The following is a 21,194-nucleotide window of genomic DNA, read 5'->3' as shown; positions in this document are numbered from 1 at the left end:
ATAACAGATAGCTACATGTATGTCAAGGTTAGGTTGTAAATAAACTCGATATGCAATATATGCAGCCAGAAACCTACCGCGACGAGAACAATAGAAGTCGCGCTCTGGTTTAGCCGAGGCGGAAAAGTGAATCATGTTATTTATTGCAGGTGCTAATGATCTTAAAAGTTACTTTTAGACAAAAAAGTCATCATTTTCAATTTAGATTATGAATATAATGATTAAACTAGAGGAATATCAGTATGGTTATGATAATTCGCTTTTGTATTGTTTCTGATCTCCATCATTTCTGAAGTCAACATAAAAGAGTAATCAAGGGAAACAAGGTTATAGTGGTAATCAAAAGAATGTAATCCAGGGACAAAGACTAGACATGGAAAACAGACATACACAACAAAGAACATAAAGTAACTAAAATCATACATACAAAGTAACAAAAGTAAATGAGCAACTCCACTAAAAACTGGGAGCATGGACCAGGTGCACCGGTAGGGTAAGCGTCCTCTGCTTTTCTAGAAACACCCGCCGAGTTGCTCATAAAAAGTCAAGTCCGGGGTAGACAAACGAGGGAAGGAAAACTATGACCTGTTGAATAAATCAGTTTTCATGGTGCTGATGGATACACCATAACGATCCACAAGTTCATGATAACGACCATAAATTTTTGTAGTGATGACTTCAATCTTGTAGCAACATAACCCTGTTCCAGGATCCTATTTGTTAGAGTTCTAGCGAGATACAAAAAATCTGCGTAGTTTCGGCAAGCTCTGTCATAACGTATGAAGATATGAGAAAACAGTGTTATACTCATTAATGATGGAGATATCTTACTACCACACCTGAGGACTCACTTAGAGAACACTTTCAGCTATAAACATTCTTGTAGTTCATTGCCCGGTACCAGATTGCCAGTATGAGACAGCCGATCTCGACGCCGTTGTCATTGCAGCTTTACTCACAGTTTATGCAACAATACACTCCGCAAACACTGACGACAACATATCAGCAAATTTGAAAAGGTCAAAACACCAACTGCTTCTGCAGCGGGTTCTAGTGAAGATTGGACTTATTTCCTTTCTCGGTGGAAAAACTATGTTGAAGCCACTAAAATACAAGGCCTCATCATTCAGCTTCTTGAGTGTTATGATAAATCTTTGCGTCGAGACCTTACAAGAGCTGCTGGTGGTTCACTTGTCGATAAACCTGAACAAGACGTCCTTATAGCCAAGTGCAATTTTTCAAGAATTATGTTCTTTAAACACGGTCTCGAGTCGTGTCCCCTAGCATAGGTCTTTCAATAATTAGGCTAGTTCTTTATCAGTTATGTGTCTCAAGGTAGGTCTATCAAGAATTATGTCACTTGGCCTAGATCTTTCAAGTTATGTCTCTTATCCTACGTCTTTCAATAGTTAGTCTCTTATCCTACGTCTTTCAATAGTTAGTCTCTTAGCCTTGGATTGTCAAGAGTTATGTCCCTTAGCCTAGGCCTTTTAAAATTATGTCCCTTTTTCCAGGTCTTTCAGACTCATGTTTCTTAGCCAATGTCTCTCAAGATTATGTCCCTTAGCCTAGGTCTACCTACTTCATGCAATTCAGCAATAAAAGTAAAGCATACTTTTTTTTTTGTTTTTACTGGTACAAATGGACTTGATATTGGTTAGTTTTTTTATTATTTTATTTTGCGCGAGTCCTCAACAGTAAACTATAGTAGGATTATCATATATCAAAATATTTGATATTTTGCATAGATTAACATTTCTATACTTAACAACGGCACATTACAATTGGATTCTGACACGAAACTGTCACCAAAATCGTTGAAAATGAATGTAGACGCGTAACCTAAATATTACATACAGAACGGGCATAGTGTTCTAACAAAAAACGAAATGCGCGATATATACCTTAATTTCACAGGAAGAGACGCAAAAGTCAGTGCATTTCTCATATGTTAGTGTACAATGTTTTTAATTCTGTTTGATCACTTCCCAGACAGAGTTATTGGTGTAGGCGCTGAACATCATAGGAAAATTTAGCAATAAACGAACGGTAAACCTGAATTATTATACACAGAAAAAGAAGAAATGAAAATATTATAAATTTGCATCTAATATAGAACCGTGGACAAGAACAATAAGGGAAATATTAACTGCATGACAAAAATTCTACCATTTTTACGAATTCTAAAGAAAATGTCCACCTCTATATTTCAACCAATTCAAGCGTGGTCTTAATGTATGTCATGCTTAAGATATCTTTAATGAATGTAGTTACACATTCCTAACAGATAAATTTGAAAAACAGTTTTTGAAACCCTAAATTATAAAATGCAGACATGTATCTCATATATACAAAATTGTGCGATTTTTAAACAAAATGTCCGCATGGTTATTTGACGTAATTTTAGTGCATGCGACGTTAAGTGGAGAGAAATACGTCCGCGGTGAAACAAGAAACGAAAATAAATGAAAATGCTAAAAGGATTATATGCATATCAAATCGTTGGTTTTTTTCCAATTATTCAAATGTTTTTACTTTTAGAAATCAATTGACAAAAGAAATTCAAAAAAGTATAAAAGATTAGAATATCGTTATTGTCCATGTCTATTTCAAATAAAAGTAAAAACTTCATAGTCGTAGGAGTATATATGCCAAACGTTATCTTCCTACGATTGTTAATAAAATCAGAGTAATAAAAAAAAAGAAAACAAAAAAACAAAAAAAAAACAAACTAACAAACAAACAAACAAAACAAACAACTAAATATGTTAGTAAAACAGTTTATCATGGTATCATTCAGTACAAACTCAAAATATTTAAACATTGAATTGCATTCAACCACAACACAATAAAATAAAAAAAAATCAATTCTATTTAATGTACTGTAAAATGAAAATGCAATTTTGCTTGAAACATACATAATGGGTAAGCATTCTCTGTTCTTGTACAAACACCCACCAAGTTGCTCATAAAATGTCAAGTCTAGGGTAGACGATAGAGAAAAGGAAAACTATGACAAGTTGAACAAATTGGTTGTCATGGTAAAGATGGATACACCGATACGATCAACGATTTCATGATCACGACCATACTATGCCTTCTTGCAAAAATAACTTTTAAGGACATGCCGTCCGGTAAAAATGTTCTCTGGTGATCTCCAAATTCCAGGAGTATTTAATGAAAAAACTTTTTGGCTATATTTTATAATTAAAACTGCGAATCATAAACTTATTCTAAAGATTGAAACCTAAACTGTTTAATATATGGTATCGTACAATTTTTTGGATCTGTTATTTTCTTTATTGGAAACCCAGTTTTTAACACACTACGTCATTTTGACGTCACGGCCTTCACCATTTTTCAATCCTGAGCTAACGCTGCACTTATTTTTTTCTCCAAAAGACAGAAATGTGTTTCAAAGACATAAATTATGAAGACTTTATATGCCTACAAAAATTTCTGTAAGGGGAGGGGGTAAGCTGGCTCATGATCTAATTTACTAATCATAACTGCATTTTATGCTTATGTATAAAACAGGGGAATAGCTTGATAAAATTATATAAATTTCGAAATTATAAGCTCATATGTGGACACTCTGATTTTGTCGAGAAAGTAGTTACAAAGCAATAATTTGAAGCCTTTTTAAAAAAAATACATATAGGCAGAAGAGGCCATCAGACTCTCAGTCTAGTATATGTATGCATAGTTACATATTATGGTTAATAAAATTAAAATAAAATAAAATAAAAGTAGAGAAAGAAACTATAATAAATTTAAAAAGAATATTAGTCAAAACTTATGACAATGAGGAAAAATTCAGGATTTTCGTATTTCTAAGTCTCCGAAAATCCATTTAAATTTACAGGAGATTTTTTTGTTATAGAATATTATATGTATATAAAATACAGACAAGACTATATGCATGCTAACGTCCTTCGGGTTGATTATTCGGGAATTCGTCTCTTTAGACAAGAATTGAAAAGCTCTTTTCACAATCTCTGGATTTGCCCCTACTCATGGGAAAGACTAAACAAATATATTATTTCTCTATTTGATACCGAAAGATTGCAAATGTGTTCATATTTGTTCGTGGATTTTCTCGAAAAACTATGACGTGATATGAATGGCTCCATGATTTTCACCTACACTAATAATAAATCATTTCTCCCTCCCTTCACGGTTTGTGGCATTAGGTTCTTCAAAGATATGAGCTATCTCAGTGATATAAATGGCGCCATGATTTTCAACTACATTAATGCATTATGAATTATTTCGCTTTTTCTTCACGGTCTGTCGGACCAGGTTCTGTAAGGGTGAGTTTCGTCCAGTGACGTTCGTTTACCATGAGTTCTGTCAATCAAGTGGAAATATCTATTAATACTCAACTTAAAATGAATTTAAGTTGGATCTGATACTACGGATGACTTAAGAGAGCGGATACTAAAAGTCGGGTTGCATGCATCAAGAAACATATTTCACATTATATATTTTTTCAGGCTTTGATAAAACAAATCTTATTAGATGTTTATTAAAAGGCTATCATGTCTTGGCAATATCTGTAATTTGTACATTATGACAGAGACATATTTGAAGACTACAAAAATCTACTATGAAACTGACTTTATATTTTGATCCCCTTTGTGTTATTCAGTTGCGTACACAACAGGTTTTACTTTTAGAAAACCTGTTTTAAAGATTAAAAAAATCTATGCAACTCGGTGTTGAAACTTCAAATTTTCTCTGTCCGACATAAGGTACCAATATTTTTTAACGTACTTTTTCTCAATTTGGGCATTCATATAGATAGTTAATTATACAGCTGTCGCCTTTTTCCGACGTAGTCGATATAGTTTCGCTTTTTACCCTTTGACCTTAAGGGCGCTCTTCTATGGAAACGCAAGTCATTTTTGTTCCATCTCTGACACCTCTTCAAGCACTACTTTGGAAGGCCTAAATTGTCTAATAAGGTAAAATGTGCATATGTAAATGAATGTAAGCGAATGATTACATCTAATATATCTAATAATGCTGAAATGTGTAATAAAAGCACAAACAAGGTATAGTGAAAAGTAAAACCTACCTGCCATTAAAGTTGACAAAAATGCACTACATGTACACATGCGCATTAAATTTAAATGGCTTATGGAGATTATATTGCATTGTAATAAATCACCAGGTCACTCCATGGTATTGGAATTAGGCAGCTAGATGTTTAATAGTTACACACCAAATAAATTTGAATGTACCTTAATTTTTTTCTCTATATACTATGAAAGTATTGTTGTTCGTGGAGTATCAATTTTCGTGGATTTCGTAGGTAGAAGATTTCCATTAATGTGTATGTTGTAAACCTAACCTACGAATTCAAGAATCAACGAACTTTTTCCTGAATCAACGAAAATTGGTATCCACGAATAAAACCTCTTTCACAGTAGGAAAAATTGGAATTGTACTACTGTCAAGACATTACATTCCGACCCTTATATTTCAGGAAATGTAGAATACATATTGAATGAAAGCATCAAAGCAAGCGTAATATTTTAATCATGTAGGATTACCATTTCATTTACTATTGAATTGTTCCTTTAATCTCAGTTTCCGCTATATAGATGACGTATTATCTTTAAACAATCCTAATTTCGGGGATTTGATACATCGCATCTACCCCAAAGAACTTGAGATAAAGGACTACTATAACCTTGGCTCCCTTGATTACTCTTTCATAAGACTTGTCCTTTAGTTTTTGTTTACATCCTGTTTTCCCTATCTTCGGTTTTTATATGTTATCTATTTTATTTTCTTCGTACTGCTACATAGTTTCCCCATTTGACTACAAGGAGTTTTTGCATCTTTGTTGATGAACACAACATTATTTTTATTTTTGAATAGATTAATGGTCTTATTACCTGATCATTACAAAAACAATAAAGTCTTTCTTAACCAAACACGTTTTCCAGTGAGAGATGTTTTTCGGTTAAGGCATGTTAAAATTAGTATAATTATGAGTATGATATAATAATGATATAACCCAAAAATATTTGGACTACAAATGTTACTGATTTATACAGGATTTGATTGTGCTGTTCAGGAAGTTATTAATGAAGGATGTTTGGGAATAAAGGAGAAACTTATATCAAGCTATTTCGTATGCAATTATATAGTAAGAACATTTACAATTTATCAAACACATGGTGTTTGATTGGAAAATATGTCATCTTGTGTAAGTCAGTGTAATATAGATATAAAAACAAGCATTAAAACAATACTGCCTTTATTTGAGGTTATTGATACATTAACAATTATAGATTTGCTTTGCTGGTTTTCTTTAGATTTAATAGCTTAAAATCAATATCATTGACAGTTGATATTGTTTTTTTCGTTAAAGATTTGCGCCATTTAATACAATGACAAATACACGCCTTCAAGGGGTATATTTGTTCTTGTATTAAATGCCAAATATATTCATTGGAGGCGATTTACAAAGACAAATAAATCGTCTTCAAGGGATATATACTGAATATTATAAGTCACAATCTGTATAATATAGGTTGAAGATTGTTACGGCATGTGATTCAAAGTTTGACATGTCATGTTCAATGTAATATACATTTTAATTTTACTTTATGTACCGTTATGTAATTTTTATGAAGAATAAAACATATGTAAATATGTAAAATTTTGTTACAATTAACCAAAACAGGTGCCATGCCAAAGATAATAAACAAAAACTAACAAATTATATATATAACGGTACGAGTTCGAGTCCCGCGGAGGGAACGACCAAAAATTTGCATCACAAATTTGACAGTTCTGGGAATTTTTGAGACATTTCTATACGTTTACATATCTTCCCTGTATCAATTTGATCCGATGGAGCAGTGTAGCGAATAGAGTCGTCACATTCTGAGACGTTGTCTATATATATATTACAATACTTAAAATCTAATTTACATAAACATTGCTAAAAATTCACACGATTTCAGCAAATTTGTATTAAATGAAAAACATCTTGCTATTATTATATTAATTTCATGCATCAACCTTTACTTGAAATACGAAAAAGAATAAAAAAAATCATTATGGAGGTTCATGTACAGACACAACTCTTACAAATCATTGTATTGTTTTAATTTACCTATTATATATCAATCACATGTAAGCACTTAAGTAACTTGGGCTGATTTCTGTCTGTATCAAATGAAAGCTTGACAGGCTCTGGTGAAACTGAATATGATGCAAACATATCACTGATTTCAAGAGTTATGCCCTTACTTTAGGTTTACCTCCTTTCCAAATATATGGAGGAAGATGTTTACAAAATGCTGGAATTTTTAATCGACAACATATTTGTCCAGTGTAGTGGACGTGTTTTTATACAAACGGTCGGCATTCCAATGGGAACAAATTGTACTTCTTTACTTGCTGACATATTTCTTCACTCTTATGGGACTGATTTTATAGCTGATCTGATCCGAAAGAAAGAATATCGTTTGACTAGATCCTTTAATCTCAATTTCCGCTATATAGATGACGTATTATCTTTAAACAATCCTAATTTCGGGGATTTGATAAATCGCACCTACCCCAAAGAACTTGAGATAAAGGATACTATAGACACTGTGAAGTCAGTCTCATATCTTGACCTACACTTAGAAATCGATGGTAAGGCAAAAATATTGACCAAACTTTACAACAAACGTGATGACTTTTTATTCAGAACTTTCCTTTCATTTATGGCAACATCCCTTCAGTACCTGTGTATGGATTGTTCATATCAAAACTCATACGTTATCGATATGGTGTATCCATCTGCACCATGAAAACTGATTTATTCAACTGGTCAAAGTTTTCCTTTCCTCGTTTGTCTACCCCGGATTTGATTTTTTATGAGCAACTCGGCGGATGTTTCTAAAAAAGCAGAGGACACTTACCCTACCGATGCACCTGGCCCATGCTCCCAGTTTTTAGTGGAGTCCGAGTTGCTTTTTTGCTTTTGTTACTTTGTATGTATGATTTTAGTTACTTTATGTTCTTTGTTGTGTATGTCTGTTTTCCATGTCTGGTCTTTGTCCCTGGATTTCATTCTTTTGATCACCGCTATAACCTTGGTTCACTTGATTACTCTTAAAGTGTCTGGTTTAGACAGGTTATCATTTTCTTAATGGTTAACTTAACACATGTTCCACTACTTACATTTTCACAATGTAACATGTATCGACAGTTTGATGTGAGATTTTTAAATAAGTATAAAAATATCAATGACTTCCTCAGGTATTAACCAAAAAGAAATAACTATGGTGGTATGACCTACATCATTACATTAAATTTCATTTCCTGAAAAGAGGAGCAAATAAATAGCAGACACATTTAAATTTTCGCATAAATTGCCGGCTCTAGCAAAAATAAATGTAATCACAATTATGGCAAAGATGTGTTTACATTCGGGAAATTGTCAGAGAGGAAAATGGGTAACATATTGTGTCTATAACAAGTATGATGGATTGGAATTAGATGAAAATGAATTTTGTTGTTTGTCTTTTTTCATCTCTCTATTCTTGTACAGATAAATGCATATAAAATATTCATATATATTTTTTTTATATTAACAGGCATTTTTTGTTATCACTTAAAACGGTTGGAAAGGTGAAATGTCGGATTTGTAGCGATTAGTGTCTATAATGTGTGAAATCACCAAGAAAAGTTTCAAAATCTTTTCGTTTTATTTTTAAGGAACCATATACCTATTAATAAAGCTGATGGAAATGTTACATATTAAGCAAGATAAGTTCTTGTAAAGTACTATCTTACACACCAAGCTTATCAAAAGGAAACAATAACCAAAAATTAAAAATATGCATGTTTAAGATACAAATTAATTTCGGTCCTTACTAATATAGTTTCAGGTGCAAGGTTGGTAACCAAAACATTTTGTAAAAAGAAATCACTTTGCTTTCAGGCAGAAAGACGATAGTTATCGCGCTCTCGTTAACTTGAGGCGTGAAAATGAATCATCTTGTTACTTGACGTTATTTTAAGACGAAAAAGACTGAAATTGTCTTTACATTTCAATGGAACATTTTCCTGCCATTTATCTTGCCTTTTAAACCATTTCCCGCCAATTATTTCCCTTTGAAAAAAATCTTTTTGAAAAATAATGCTTTTAATTTTATCATTCTAACTTTTATGTAATAAAATCATTTAAAATAATTTGAATACATTATTTTGTCGTCATTTCAATCAGTATTATTTAATAGAAAAAAATATGTACGTATGATTTCAATAGTTAACATTAAGGAGGTAAACCTATTGTAATGGACATAAAACTTCAAATCAGTGATATGTTTATATCATATGCAATTTCATCAAAGTCTTTCAAGCATTCCTTTGAAACAGAATGATATCAGTCCAGATGACTTTGATGCTTACATAATGTTGGTATAAAATGGTGAATACAAACGTTCCAATGATTTGTAAGAATTATGTCTCTGTGCAACACAAATTTCTAAGCTAGCGATAAGACTACTAATGACTGTTCTGTTCTCCTCCCCAGCCCATTAAAAATGGGAAAGTTAAGTGTCCCAATTAGGGAATGATACTGTTCGCAAAATAATCCATCTTTCAGTAGTTCATCTAAAATAAATAAGCTGTTGTGATACAGTGATCCAATAATTACGTACCTTTAAACATGCATTTAATTGTCCAAATACATCGACTACTTCAGTAAATATCTACTTTTGTCGCAAGTGGAAATCACATTTACAATATGACAATTTGATGACACTGTTACAAACGTATTGATTTTAAGTTCGCGTTGAATATCTCTTTTCAATTTCTATTTATTTACTAATCAATGTATTTTGATACTGTTTCACTTTGTCTTGCAAATCTATTGTAAACGTAATGTCGCTTTAGTTAAAGTACAGCATATATATCGGTATATAATGTATTACCTATGCTAGTTTTTCCCTATGCTGCAGTATAAACTAATACTTTGAAACATGTACAGGAAAGTGATTTACATGATTTAATCGTGGTGAATATCAATGGCATTATATTTTCTATTTAGGAAAAGTGTTTTCATTGTAGTGTTTTATCATGCTCTGAATATTCGTAAGTTTTTTTTATCACTTTACTAAAGAAGCTGATACACCGCAAAGAAGGCTACATATTTTTATTTTTGTAATTAAGTTGTTTTATGGGTCTATATTGTGAAATGTATAATTATTCATTCATATATGCCTGCTCTTAGGAGATAATCAACATTGAAAATCCAATAGATTCTATTGTATTTTATTGTCATTTACAGAGTTACCTCCCTTAATTTTGAAATCTACAGTGCATTCTATATGATTTTTATCTTCTATGAACATTGGTTATATGAAAAACCACCTGTTACTTCTGTTTACTATGACATGTTAAACAAAAATCAAAAATAAAAAGAGGTAGGCTTTTCAATCATGAATCACATTTTGCATGATTCTTATGTGGAATGTTACTTAAAACAGTTCTTTCATCACGTTTTTATTATATTTCCAAAAAAAGTACTTAACATGTTTATCCCTACATGTGCTATGATATTGTCTCATGCTGCTTTCTGTATTGGCCAAGTTATTGTTCTGTTGCTTGCTGTTTTTTTTTTGGGGGGGGGGGTTTGTTGGTTGTTTTTTGGGTTTTATTTTTTATTTTTTTGGGCTTTTTTTTGGCTGCATCTCGGACAAAAAACAAAAACAAAAAAATAAAAAATGAAACCCAACGGAACTTTGTCCCATTTGTTGCATCATTAAATTTTAATGTTCCGATTGTTATGACCATATTCCCGTCATAGTTGGTTGTGGGATTGAGTTTACCCAGTATCTCGATCGTCCATTTCCCCGTAAATATCAAATATGTTTTTCCTCTAAACACCCGTAAGACCGTGTATCGTCCTTTCGAAACTGTGCTGAATCGTCATATTCTTGACAAATTATCTTTTGTTAGCCTGATTTTTTATTAGGGTTTTATTTTGAGGAGTTTTGTTTTTCTGTTTAAAATTGTTTGTTTGCTTTTGGTCTTTCTAAGTTTGCTCTATTGGTGTTTCCCGATTATGTAAATAAACTGTCAAGGTTAATAGCGCAAAGTTATATAAACCAAGCTATATTCTATACGTTCTGTTTTAGACTGATCAGGTGCTGGGTCAGTCATTCCTTATTGGCCTGGTTTGGAAATTATATTTAATTGACAGATTGAACACTATTTACGCATGTAATAGAATATAATAGTAATATTATCACTATGTCCAGATAGTACCATACATTTTTCCAACACGTATGCATTATATTTCCCGATATTATTTAGTGTTCCCCAAAACTGGTTCAAACTAAAGTACAAGTGTCTGATAGAAATACTATTTTTGTTATAAATCGTGTATCCAAGAATGTATGTATTTTATTTTTTTAGGATTTTCTTTGGAGATAAACAGTGAATTCGTATACGGTGAGTATTTGCGGAATCAATGTAGAAACAAAGATACCAATCATATAAAGTGTAACTTTAGAAATGATGTATACATGTGACCGCTCTTTAGCAGCATTAGAATCAAATATAGAGGAAGATCCAAAAATTATACAAGAAAAACTCAAAACCAAAATTATCTAAAAAGGAAGCCAAATCCGTCGCCGAGAAATTCTACGATTTGCTATATAACGAATGAATAGCGAGTGTTTTTAAGCATTTTTAAAATCTTCAGCACTGCAAGTCTTGAGACATATGGTAAATACAATCTGACAAGTCTGACGCTACTGAGTTATACCGTCGGGGACCTGAGGTCCACCAGAAGTAGTCTCGACCCAGTGGTTATTAATTGCAAATATATCAATCATAAATGTTGCAAATTTCGGTATACTTCAATAATTTCATCAACAGCATTAGAATCAAATGTTTGAATTATAATTTGCAGAATGATTGATTGACTGATTTTGGAAAAACGGCATTTGGATGATGTTTTGGTTATTAATTTTTCATGCATGTATGTCGTACATCCATTATTTTCTAATGGTTGAATTTCTTTTATACTAAAGCAATAACAGCTGAATTTATTATATGATATTCGCAAATCTTATTTTATATCAAAAAGCCGGAAAAGGATGGGCTGAAAATGGAACATACTACATTGTAAAAGATCCAGTCACGTGGTATGCTGCAACTGCGGCGGACAGTTTTGGGTGTTATTTTTCAAAATCATTAGCAACACGCAAAATGCCTTTAACACATATTGCAAAGAATCTCTACCAAAATAGGTCAGTAAATTATTAGAATCACAGCTAACAAACACAGTAAAAACCTTTCTTACTTGAAGTAACTATAAAAAATGGGTTACATTTAAGTCACTCGAAACATTTTTTTTGTAATATCATAGCTTTCTCATGAACAGATATATGTTATGAATTAAAGATTGATGTAGTGTATTAGATTTGCACTGTTTACTTATTGTTAAAGGCATCGACTGAATTATCGCTGACAAACAGGATTTTAGTAATTTAATTAAAAATTGAGTTAATATGTATTAAATTTGTAATGTGTAACAGATAAGGTAAAACGCAATAAATGCACATCATAACCTTTGTATATTTTTTTTAGAAATACACAATGAAGTAAATACTTACAGTTTTCCTTGATTATTCATTCGTTGCTATTTTCAACATACATTCAATGGCGGATTGATATCAAAGTTTTGGCGTGAGAAAGTCGGAGAGTGAAATTACTGAAATTATTTCACAATGTGAATTATCGAAATTTATTACACTGGGAACATTCGATAAAACACTGTTGTCTTTATAATAAATCTTACCACCTACAATGTATACCATTACGGTATACCTTATCAATATTTTCTCGTTAAAATTGCCTCTTAAAGCGAAGTATTTTTAATGACTATTGTTTAGCTAATGCCCAATAGTTTGATAATTTAAGTTGCGCTGATTACTTCCAAACAATTTAATACACAACTGAAACTTCAACTTTCCAACCATGTATCATATTTTGCATGATTCTGTTCAGAAGTGCTAACGAAAATGTTTTCAATATATGAAAAATTATTTCAGCTTCTTGAATGATACGATGATTTGGATTGGATATATTAAATCAGAAAATGATGGATTAATATATCAAGGAGACGCCTGCACGTTGGTTACTTCAAATTCAGTGAGTTCAAACCTCAAAGGAAAGGAATCGTGCGGTCAAAGAGAGTGCGTCGTACTAGATATTTCGGCGGGAAAATACCATCTGCAATACGACAACTGCATAAATACACATCCGTATATATGCTATGAAAAATGTAAGAGCAACCTATTATCAAGAATATATAGGGTTTGAAAGTCTCAACACGTGATACTCTGAATTTGTCTGAAACTCCTATTCGGAAACATAACATGTGGTTATTGGCGGAGTAAAGTTTGCAATACTATTTATTTTCGAAATGCTGAGTACTTCTGCATAACTTCGCAATGTTATTATATTTGGAATACCTAATGTTACATAAATCGGTTTACCTGTACCTTGACCAATTTACACATATAACCATAATTCCCAGGAATTATCGTTGACTCGTGACAAATCGGCACATATTTATATCAGTACAATACACGCAGTGTTTATGATTGGATGTCATTAAAGGATTACTAAATGAAAATTTTCGATGTCTTTTGAAGGGTACAAATGATAAAGACATTAAGATTAGAAGTTAATGTCAATATCTTATAGGATTTTTATTTTCATTCATTTATATTAAGTATATAATATATAGTATATAACATACTTGGTATATTAAATACTTTTCTATAGATAGTATGTACTATTTAAGTGCTTTTCGAGATTCTTAAGAATCAGGCAAAACGTGGATATGGTATGACACGTGAATAACAAAAACGCAAGAGATTTTACAGCAAGTTTTTTTTTGTTTTTGTTTTTGCTTTTGTTTTTTTTTGTTGTTTTTTTTTTATTGTTTTATATATATATATATATATATATATCAAAAAGGTGTTTATAAAGTATGCCTTTTTACGATAAAATTTAATTGAAATGAATTTTGAAAATATGATGCAAAAAATCATTTTTCTCGATATGAGTAGTCCAAAAAAATATTTACGTCAAGTATGCTGCAAAATAAAATTAAATAGCTTTTTGGTTGTTAAAACTGGATACCTTAAATACATTTGCGGTAAAAAGACCAAATTGAGAAAAATGATGTACCACGCACTGCCTGATTCTTACAAAGAATGGTTCTTAAATATTGATTTTAATTCCCGACTGCCTTTTTTATTTCTTTCTTTGTCATGTTAAATGGAAAGTATATATGTTCGTTTCTGTTGTAGCCCATATGTCGTTGGAGACCATACAAAATGAAACTTTTCTGGCTTCTCCATATCATATACCTGATTTTTATGGATTTACTTCGGCAGAGGATTGTTTACGACAATGCAGTATTTCAATGCAGTGTTTCGCTAGTGATTACTATTTCAAAAACCAGACTTGTCGTTTGTACAAAACAAAGGACGTATATGATTTTCAATTCCACGTGAAGTTCGAAAAAGCAAATGATACGTCGGATTTCAATGAATTTGCATGGAAGTCGTGGCAAAGAGGTATCTATTTAAACAATCACATGTATTAAATTACTTTAAATAGTATAATAGTCACACAAAACGTGTGGTTATTCGACAGGCTTTGTAACCTATGATAGTTGCGTCATATCTTTTAAAACGTCCTGCAAAATTAATCGATGCCAATGCGGAATAATAAAAAGGAGAAGTTTATATTGTGCCTTCTATATGTTTCAATAACACATGAATTCAAAATTCAAATGTTTAAAATCTTGCATGATCAATCTAAAAACTAGCAATTCCTTATTTTTCCAGTTCATTTATTCAAATTTTCTAGACGTTACTATGTGTTTGCTGAATCGTCATTGTTCTTCGAATTCTTGCTATTGTTTACCATAGGTTATCTATTTTCAATAACAATTTTAGACTTTTAACGTTTTATTTTTTAGTGTTTTTCGATCACGGTAATTTTCCGGGAAACAACAAATTGCTTGATGGAAATCATTTTACGTGCAAGTATTTGTACTTTATTTTCTATGTTTTGCATTGTTTTTCCTGTTTTTTTATTATTTAAGTAGTAGTCTGTATAAACATCAGACAGGATGTGATGCATGTCAAAACCCACCAAATTCAGTTTTATTTCTTCTTAAGAAACCGTTATAGATCAAATAACCAGCCTTAGTTTTTCATTTTGGGGTTGCACTTTTGAGATAAAATGTGTACAGAATGTACATGAAATTAGGAGTTTGAAAGAGTTATCGTTCATGATTTGGTGTGATTTGGTTGATTTAAGTTGGATATTAATTGAGTTTTCTCAAAAGTACAAACCTAAATACAAAAAGAACTATTGTCACATAAAAATATAGTATATGTTGTCCAAAAAACATGTTTTGATCCATGGGTTCTCTTCTCCATAAATCACCTTACCATAAGCAGTGTCTGAATTTTATATGGACTGGTACTTTAATGTTGCGGTGGATTTAATTTTAACATCTACAATAGCTGGAAAGTGGTTCATTCTAATATGACGTCTTCATATTGTCAAACAGAATATGTCGGTACAACCCCACCTTCAGCACTGGCGCACTGTCTCTTTTCTTTCGATGTCGCTTCGAGACGGAACACTTATTTAAAAAAACGTTTATCGACTGAGAGGTTATCTAATTGAAATCAATTTATATAAATATACACATTTAATACATACGATGACATAAATATACAAATTTAATCCAACTTCCATACGGGGGAGGTTAAACGGCACAGCAGTTATTTTGGCTACTCTTAGGGAAATTTACAAAAATTACCGTATTGTCATATTAGAACAGAAATACTTCCTTCTAGGGGGCAGATTTGTACTCATTTTAACATGGGTTTGGCATTTATATTCTCTGTCGCTCGGTGTTAAATAATCTAATATAAATGCCGTACCCATGTACACACGTCGCTGATGTTCCGTCCATGTTTAAAACATAAGTAATTTCCATTTTATTTTCTGACTTAACGGTACTCCCTTGATTTTTTGTCATAGGTTTCGTCTCACAAAAGGCTTATTGTAAGTACAATAATTATGTTTTTTTCTTCTTGTTGAGTAGATGTCCTTGTAAGAATCATGCAAAATCTGAAATAAATGTGATACAACCCAAAAAGGCTACATATTTTTATTTTTTATAATTAAGTTGTTTTATTGGTCTATATTATGAAATGCGTAATTGTTCATTCAAATCTGCGTGCTCTTAGGCGATAATCAACATTGAAAGTCCAATAGATTCTATTATATTTGAGTGTCATTTACAGAGTTATCACCCTTACTTCTGAATTCTACAGTGCATTCTATATAATTTTTATCTCCTATGAGCACGGGTTATATTAAAAACCAAATGTTAATTTCTGTTTACTAAAGCATTTTAAACAAGATAAAAATGTGTAGGCTTTCAAACCATGTATCACATTTTGCATGATTCTTAGCTGGAGTGCTACTTAAAAGTTTCGATTTATGTGAAAGTTTTACCTAAGTACATATGTACTTAATAAGTTAGTTTAAATATGCTTTTTACAACATATGCTAGGTAGATTTTTTTTTATTTTTCTGAGATATGGTAATTAACTTTTCTAAATGTAGAAATATTATTCTAGTCTGATTTCTGGATATTATTTGAAACAATACCTAACATCGATTCAAATTTCTGCAAGAGGTAACGCTAAACTTACTTTAAAAGAATCATTTTCTGTGTTCTTACAGCAGTAAATTGTCCAACAACAGAGGGATTAATTCCAATAACTTCAGGTTAGTTTTATGGTGTTCCATTTTTATAAAAAAATAATAAATCTAATACTATTTTCTTTATTCTTTAAAGCAATCTAAGGGTAAACAGTATGTTTACTTTTTCTACCTTCATGGTATCATTTCGTTTTAGTCTATTCAATACAGGTGTGCATTCTAAATATTACTTTAACATTATTATTTCATATTCCTATACTTCACCCATTGCTTCCAAAATTTTCAATTATAAAAGGCTATTGCAGAACCTCGAGATTGAGAACTTCAAGGCTAAACAACCTGACTGTTCTTGCAATACCTCTCCATTCAAATATGGGCCTTCTGATCACGTCGTTTCGGTAATTTAACCATTATCGAAAACGAATCTCTGCGTAATATCCTTTCTAAAGGTCCCAAGTACCGTGAACCATGCTCCATAAATTGGAATTATAACTTTAAAGTTCTTATGGATGCCGTCAAGGACTATGCAAGAAAACGGATAAGAGGAGAACAAGAAGACATTGATTTTCTGTCAGTGTGGTTAAAGGCCGTGATGTCTTTAATTTTGAAACGAATGAAAGTTTTAAGTAGGTCAATGAGTGCCAAGGCTACATCAGTTTTCAAAGACCCCGATGTAGCAAAAACACTGTCTACTTTACATGACAAATATGTTTTCGTATCAGCAGACAAAGCCCAAAACAATATTGTTTTTGTCTGCAAAACGTTTTACATCCAATGTTCATTATTAGAGGTAGACGTAGAAAATAATAGCAGTGATAAGACCTATACTGCTACCACTCCCTCCAAAGAAGAGATTGTGGAAAACCATAAATCTGTGCTATCCTCTTTTGGTTTCTATACCAAGGACGATGATTGTGATTTACCGTCTATGTACTGGATTCCTAAACTCCATAAGAATCCATACAAACAACGTTGCATAGCTGGATCTGCAAAATGTACCACCAAACCTCTTTCGACATTTTTAACTTCTATACTCACAACTGTCAAAGAGGGTCTGTAGTCCTACCACAACACTTGTTACTCCTGTAGCGATATCAATTCAATGTGGATCCTGAAAAAAATCGAAAGATCTCTTGGCGACAATTATCTGAATATAATAGCATTAAAAACCTCTGATTTTTCAACACTGTGTACTTCTTTTCCCCATACTCAGTTAAAATTCCGACTTAAAAACATTATGCATCGTTGTTTTTCCAAAAAAAGATGGTACACCTAGATACAAATATATAGTTCTTCGTAGAGATTCGTCATACTTTGTAAGAAATTATTCCCAATGATCTTCCAAATACAGAGGAAGATGTTTAAAAAATGCTGGAACATATTTGTCCAGTGTGGTGGACGTGTTTTTCAACAAATGGTCGGCATTCCAATGGGAAGAAATTGTGCTCCTTTACTTGCTGACCTATTCCTTCACTCTTATGTGGCTGACGTTATAGCTGATCTGATCATAAAGAAATAATATCGTTTGGCTAGATCCTTCAATCTCAGTTTCCGCTATATAGATGACGTATTATCTTTAAAAATCCTAATTTCGGGGATTTGTTACATCGCATCTAAAAAGAACTTGAGATAAAGGATACTACAGATACTGTGAAGTCAGCCTTATATCTTGACCTACACTTAGAAATCGATGGTATAGGAAAACTATTGACCAAACCTCGGCACCTTCGTATGGAGTGTTCATAACACAACTCACACGTTATGCCACAGCTTGCCGATACTACGCAGACTTTTTGTATCGCGCTAATAAACTCTAACAAATAGGCTTCTGGAACAGGGCTATGTTGCTACAAGATTGAAGTCATCACTACAGAAGTTTTATGGTTGTCATCATGAACTCGTGAATCGTTATGGTGTATCCATCTGCACCATGAAAACTGATTTATTCAACGGGTCATAGTTTTTCTTTCCTCGTTTGTCTACCCCGGACTTGACTTTTTATGAGCAACTCGGCGGGTGTTTCTAGAAAAGCAGGGGACACTTACCCTACCGGTGCACCTGGTCCACGCTCCCAGTTTTTAGTGAAGTCCGAGTTGCTCATTTGCTTGTGTTACTTTGTATGTATGATTTTAGTTACTTCATGTTCTTTGTTGTGTATGTCTGTTTCCATGTCTGGTCTTTGTCCCTGGATTACAGTCTACCGCTATAACCTTGGTTCCCTTGGTTACTCTTAAACTTGATTCAAATGTATAAAAGTAAAAAGCCTAGCACTTGTTTAAATATTGACAAAATATCAGTAATGAAATTGCAATTAAAATGCATCAAACTGTAAACAGAGACGATCTACATACACAAAGCAGCAACAAAAAATACCATTTTTAAATGTGAAAATGTTCATTCAATCTTAAATACAAATATTAACCTTTACTAAGCTTCTAGTAATTATAACAATACACAAGAATACACACGAACAGTTAATGCAATTTTGCATTTCAAAGCAAACAACACAAGCGACCATTAATCTTTTATACAACTCTTTAATGGGGTTTCTTTCCTTTCCAAATAGCCCAATACCCCAATCCGTCCATTTTGCCCCCTGCCCAGGATTCTATACCTTACACCCTATGAGACAGGGTGAGCACCCTTTATAGGTACTGTTTCTTTTTACGACCACTGTATGTATATTTTGTTGTTGCAGAAGCCGATAAACTCCTAACTTACTGTTACTGTCAATTGAATTTTGACTTCTCCTCTAACTTAACAACAGAAGAGGTAAAGACGATTCAAAGAGATATAGAAAAACATTTGAGAATAGACAAGAAGCAGTTATCATCCGCGAAAAGGAAGCGGATTTCAGCACAAGATTCGAGAACCTCTTCACAAATGATCGGATGGGTTGGAGGACTTGTTCTAGGTCTTATTGTAGCGTTTATTACAATTTCAGATGTAATAGAGACATTTCGTTTTTGTATGGAAATATTTTGTAAGAAATAACGTTATTTTCAAATACTGAATATTTTTTTTTTTAAGTTTTTGAAATGTACACTTACTCTTTCCTATACGAAAACCTTTCATACGAATGTATTCCGGTGGTGTATTTTTTATGAGTGATAAATGTCTGTAATACATGAGAAGTGATGCAAAAAAGATAGAAATTCTGTATTCGTTTTTCCTTTCTGCCCCCTTGGATAAGTTAATGGTATTCATACGTCTGTAATGTAAAAAGACGATCAGAAGAAACGTGCTTTAAACAGAAGTCTATAAAATCGTTGCAATTCAAACGTCAATACAATAATGTATGTTAACATATCAAAGCTGTCAAAAATGTTCTTCTTTACATCATTCATTTTACGTTAGATTATACTCTCCTATAAATGTTTCAGATGGAATTTCAAAAATGCTTTAATAGGTTTGAATCAACTTTACAAAATTCAAATACCGCCTAGGATGAATTGGTAATTGATTTTTCGCTAAGAGAAATAGATATAGATATAGATATAGATATCTATAAATACGACTCATGACAATTTGCAGATCATTGGTTTTGCTGATGCTTCAAAAGTCCATGTCACTATAAACCGGCAAAGTGGTCAAAATTATCTGACATGAGTAATATTTACCAAGCTGTGTTGTACTGTGTGTTACAAAAGCTATGATCTTCTATATAGAACACTAATATTTTATACTTTGTATTGCACATGGTAGAATCTCTCGGAGCTGGAGTTTCGCTTCTGATTACGATGCTTTGGAGATGAGTTATTTTTTTGGTATTTTTGTAATTTAGTTACGTTTCCAATATTTGATACTGTACCCTTTCTTCTTTTCTATTGACGTATTCAGCATGTGATCAAGCGAGTACTTTTCAGAGACAAAATATCTTTCCTGAAATAAAAAAGACACTCTGAAATTTCCAATACTTATAGTTCTGTAATCAACATGGTTGATATCTAGTTAACATATTTTTCTCTGATATTTGCCATAGCACTACATTCGAAACACCTTTAACACTAAATTTGTCATTCCTTGTTGTATAGGGCTACAATAAAGTTACTCCTTTGATGTTTTCTTGTAGAGCGTATCGGTGCTGGTTTTGGTGTCCTATTTCAATATTTTTACAACTTAACTTTAATGAGTAAACTTCCTTAGTGTGTTTTTTCTAATGCTGCTGATAACTCCTTAAAACACAATCACAACATACATGTATCGACATTTGCAATACCTGAATGATTATCATTTTTGTATTTTGCATTTGGTGACCATGAAAGTATAAAAATAGTAAGGGCTATATTTTTTTCAAAGCGGATTCCATATATTCTTTTGGGAGGATTCGTGCTTCCCAGTCACACCTAAAGCCTAGGTGAAGGTCTTACCAATAAATGGGAACTTAAATTACAAAACCA

General features: G+C 32.2%; 1 protein-coding gene and 1 long non-coding RNA gene across 2 annotated transcripts; one reads left to right on the top strand and one right to left on the bottom strand.

Moving 5' to 3' along the window:
- Nucleotides 1–931: 931 nt before the first annotated feature.
- LOC148600165 (uncharacterized) lies at nucleotides 932–5,107 on the bottom strand. Its single transcript, XR_015918170.1, has 3 exons — nucleotides 5,081–5,107; nucleotides 4,777–4,959; nucleotides 932–4,350 (listed from the first exon to the last, which is right to left on the bottom strand). It is a non-coding gene; the product is annotated as an uncharacterized LOC148600165 (long non-coding RNA).
- Nucleotides 5,108–15,600: 10,493 nt separating this feature from the next.
- LOC148600164 (uncharacterized) lies at nucleotides 15,601–20,155 on the top strand. Its single transcript, XM_088558118.1, has 4 exons — nucleotides 15,601–15,634; nucleotides 16,105–16,128; nucleotides 16,816–16,860; nucleotides 19,493–20,155. The coding sequence occupies exons 1-4, from the start codon at nucleotides 15,601–15,603 to the stop codon at nucleotides 19,786–19,788; spliced, it is 399 nt and encodes a 132-aa protein (XP_088414244.1). The 3' UTR covers nucleotides 19,789–20,155.
- Nucleotides 20,156–21,194: the final 1,039 nt, after the last annotated feature.

The sequence above is a fragment of the Perna viridis genome, chromosome 13 (assembly GCF_037379345.1).
Source record: "Perna viridis isolate PV_CMFRI_1.1 ecotype Kerala chromosome 13, ASM3737934v1, whole genome shotgun sequence".
Lineage (NCBI taxonomy): Eukaryota > Metazoa > Mollusca > Bivalvia > Mytilida > Mytilidae > Perna > Perna viridis.
Note: the sequence above shows the minus strand (reverse complement) of the source record. Positions and strands in the feature narration are given on the sequence as shown.

Excerpts from the sequence above, each read along its gene's own strand:
- LOC148600164 (XM_088558118.1), top strand. The coding sequence starts at position 15,601 with ATGACGTCTTCATATTGTCAAACAGAATATGTCG. Across the intron at positions 15,635-16,104 it reads TTGTCAAACAGAATATGTCG|GTTTCGTCTCACAAAAGGCT; the intron begins GTACAACCCCAC and ends TTTTTGTCATAG. Across the intron at positions 16,129-16,815 it reads CGTCTCACAAAAGGCTTATT|CAGTAAATTGTCCAACAACA; the intron begins GTAAGTACAATA and ends GTGTTCTTACAG.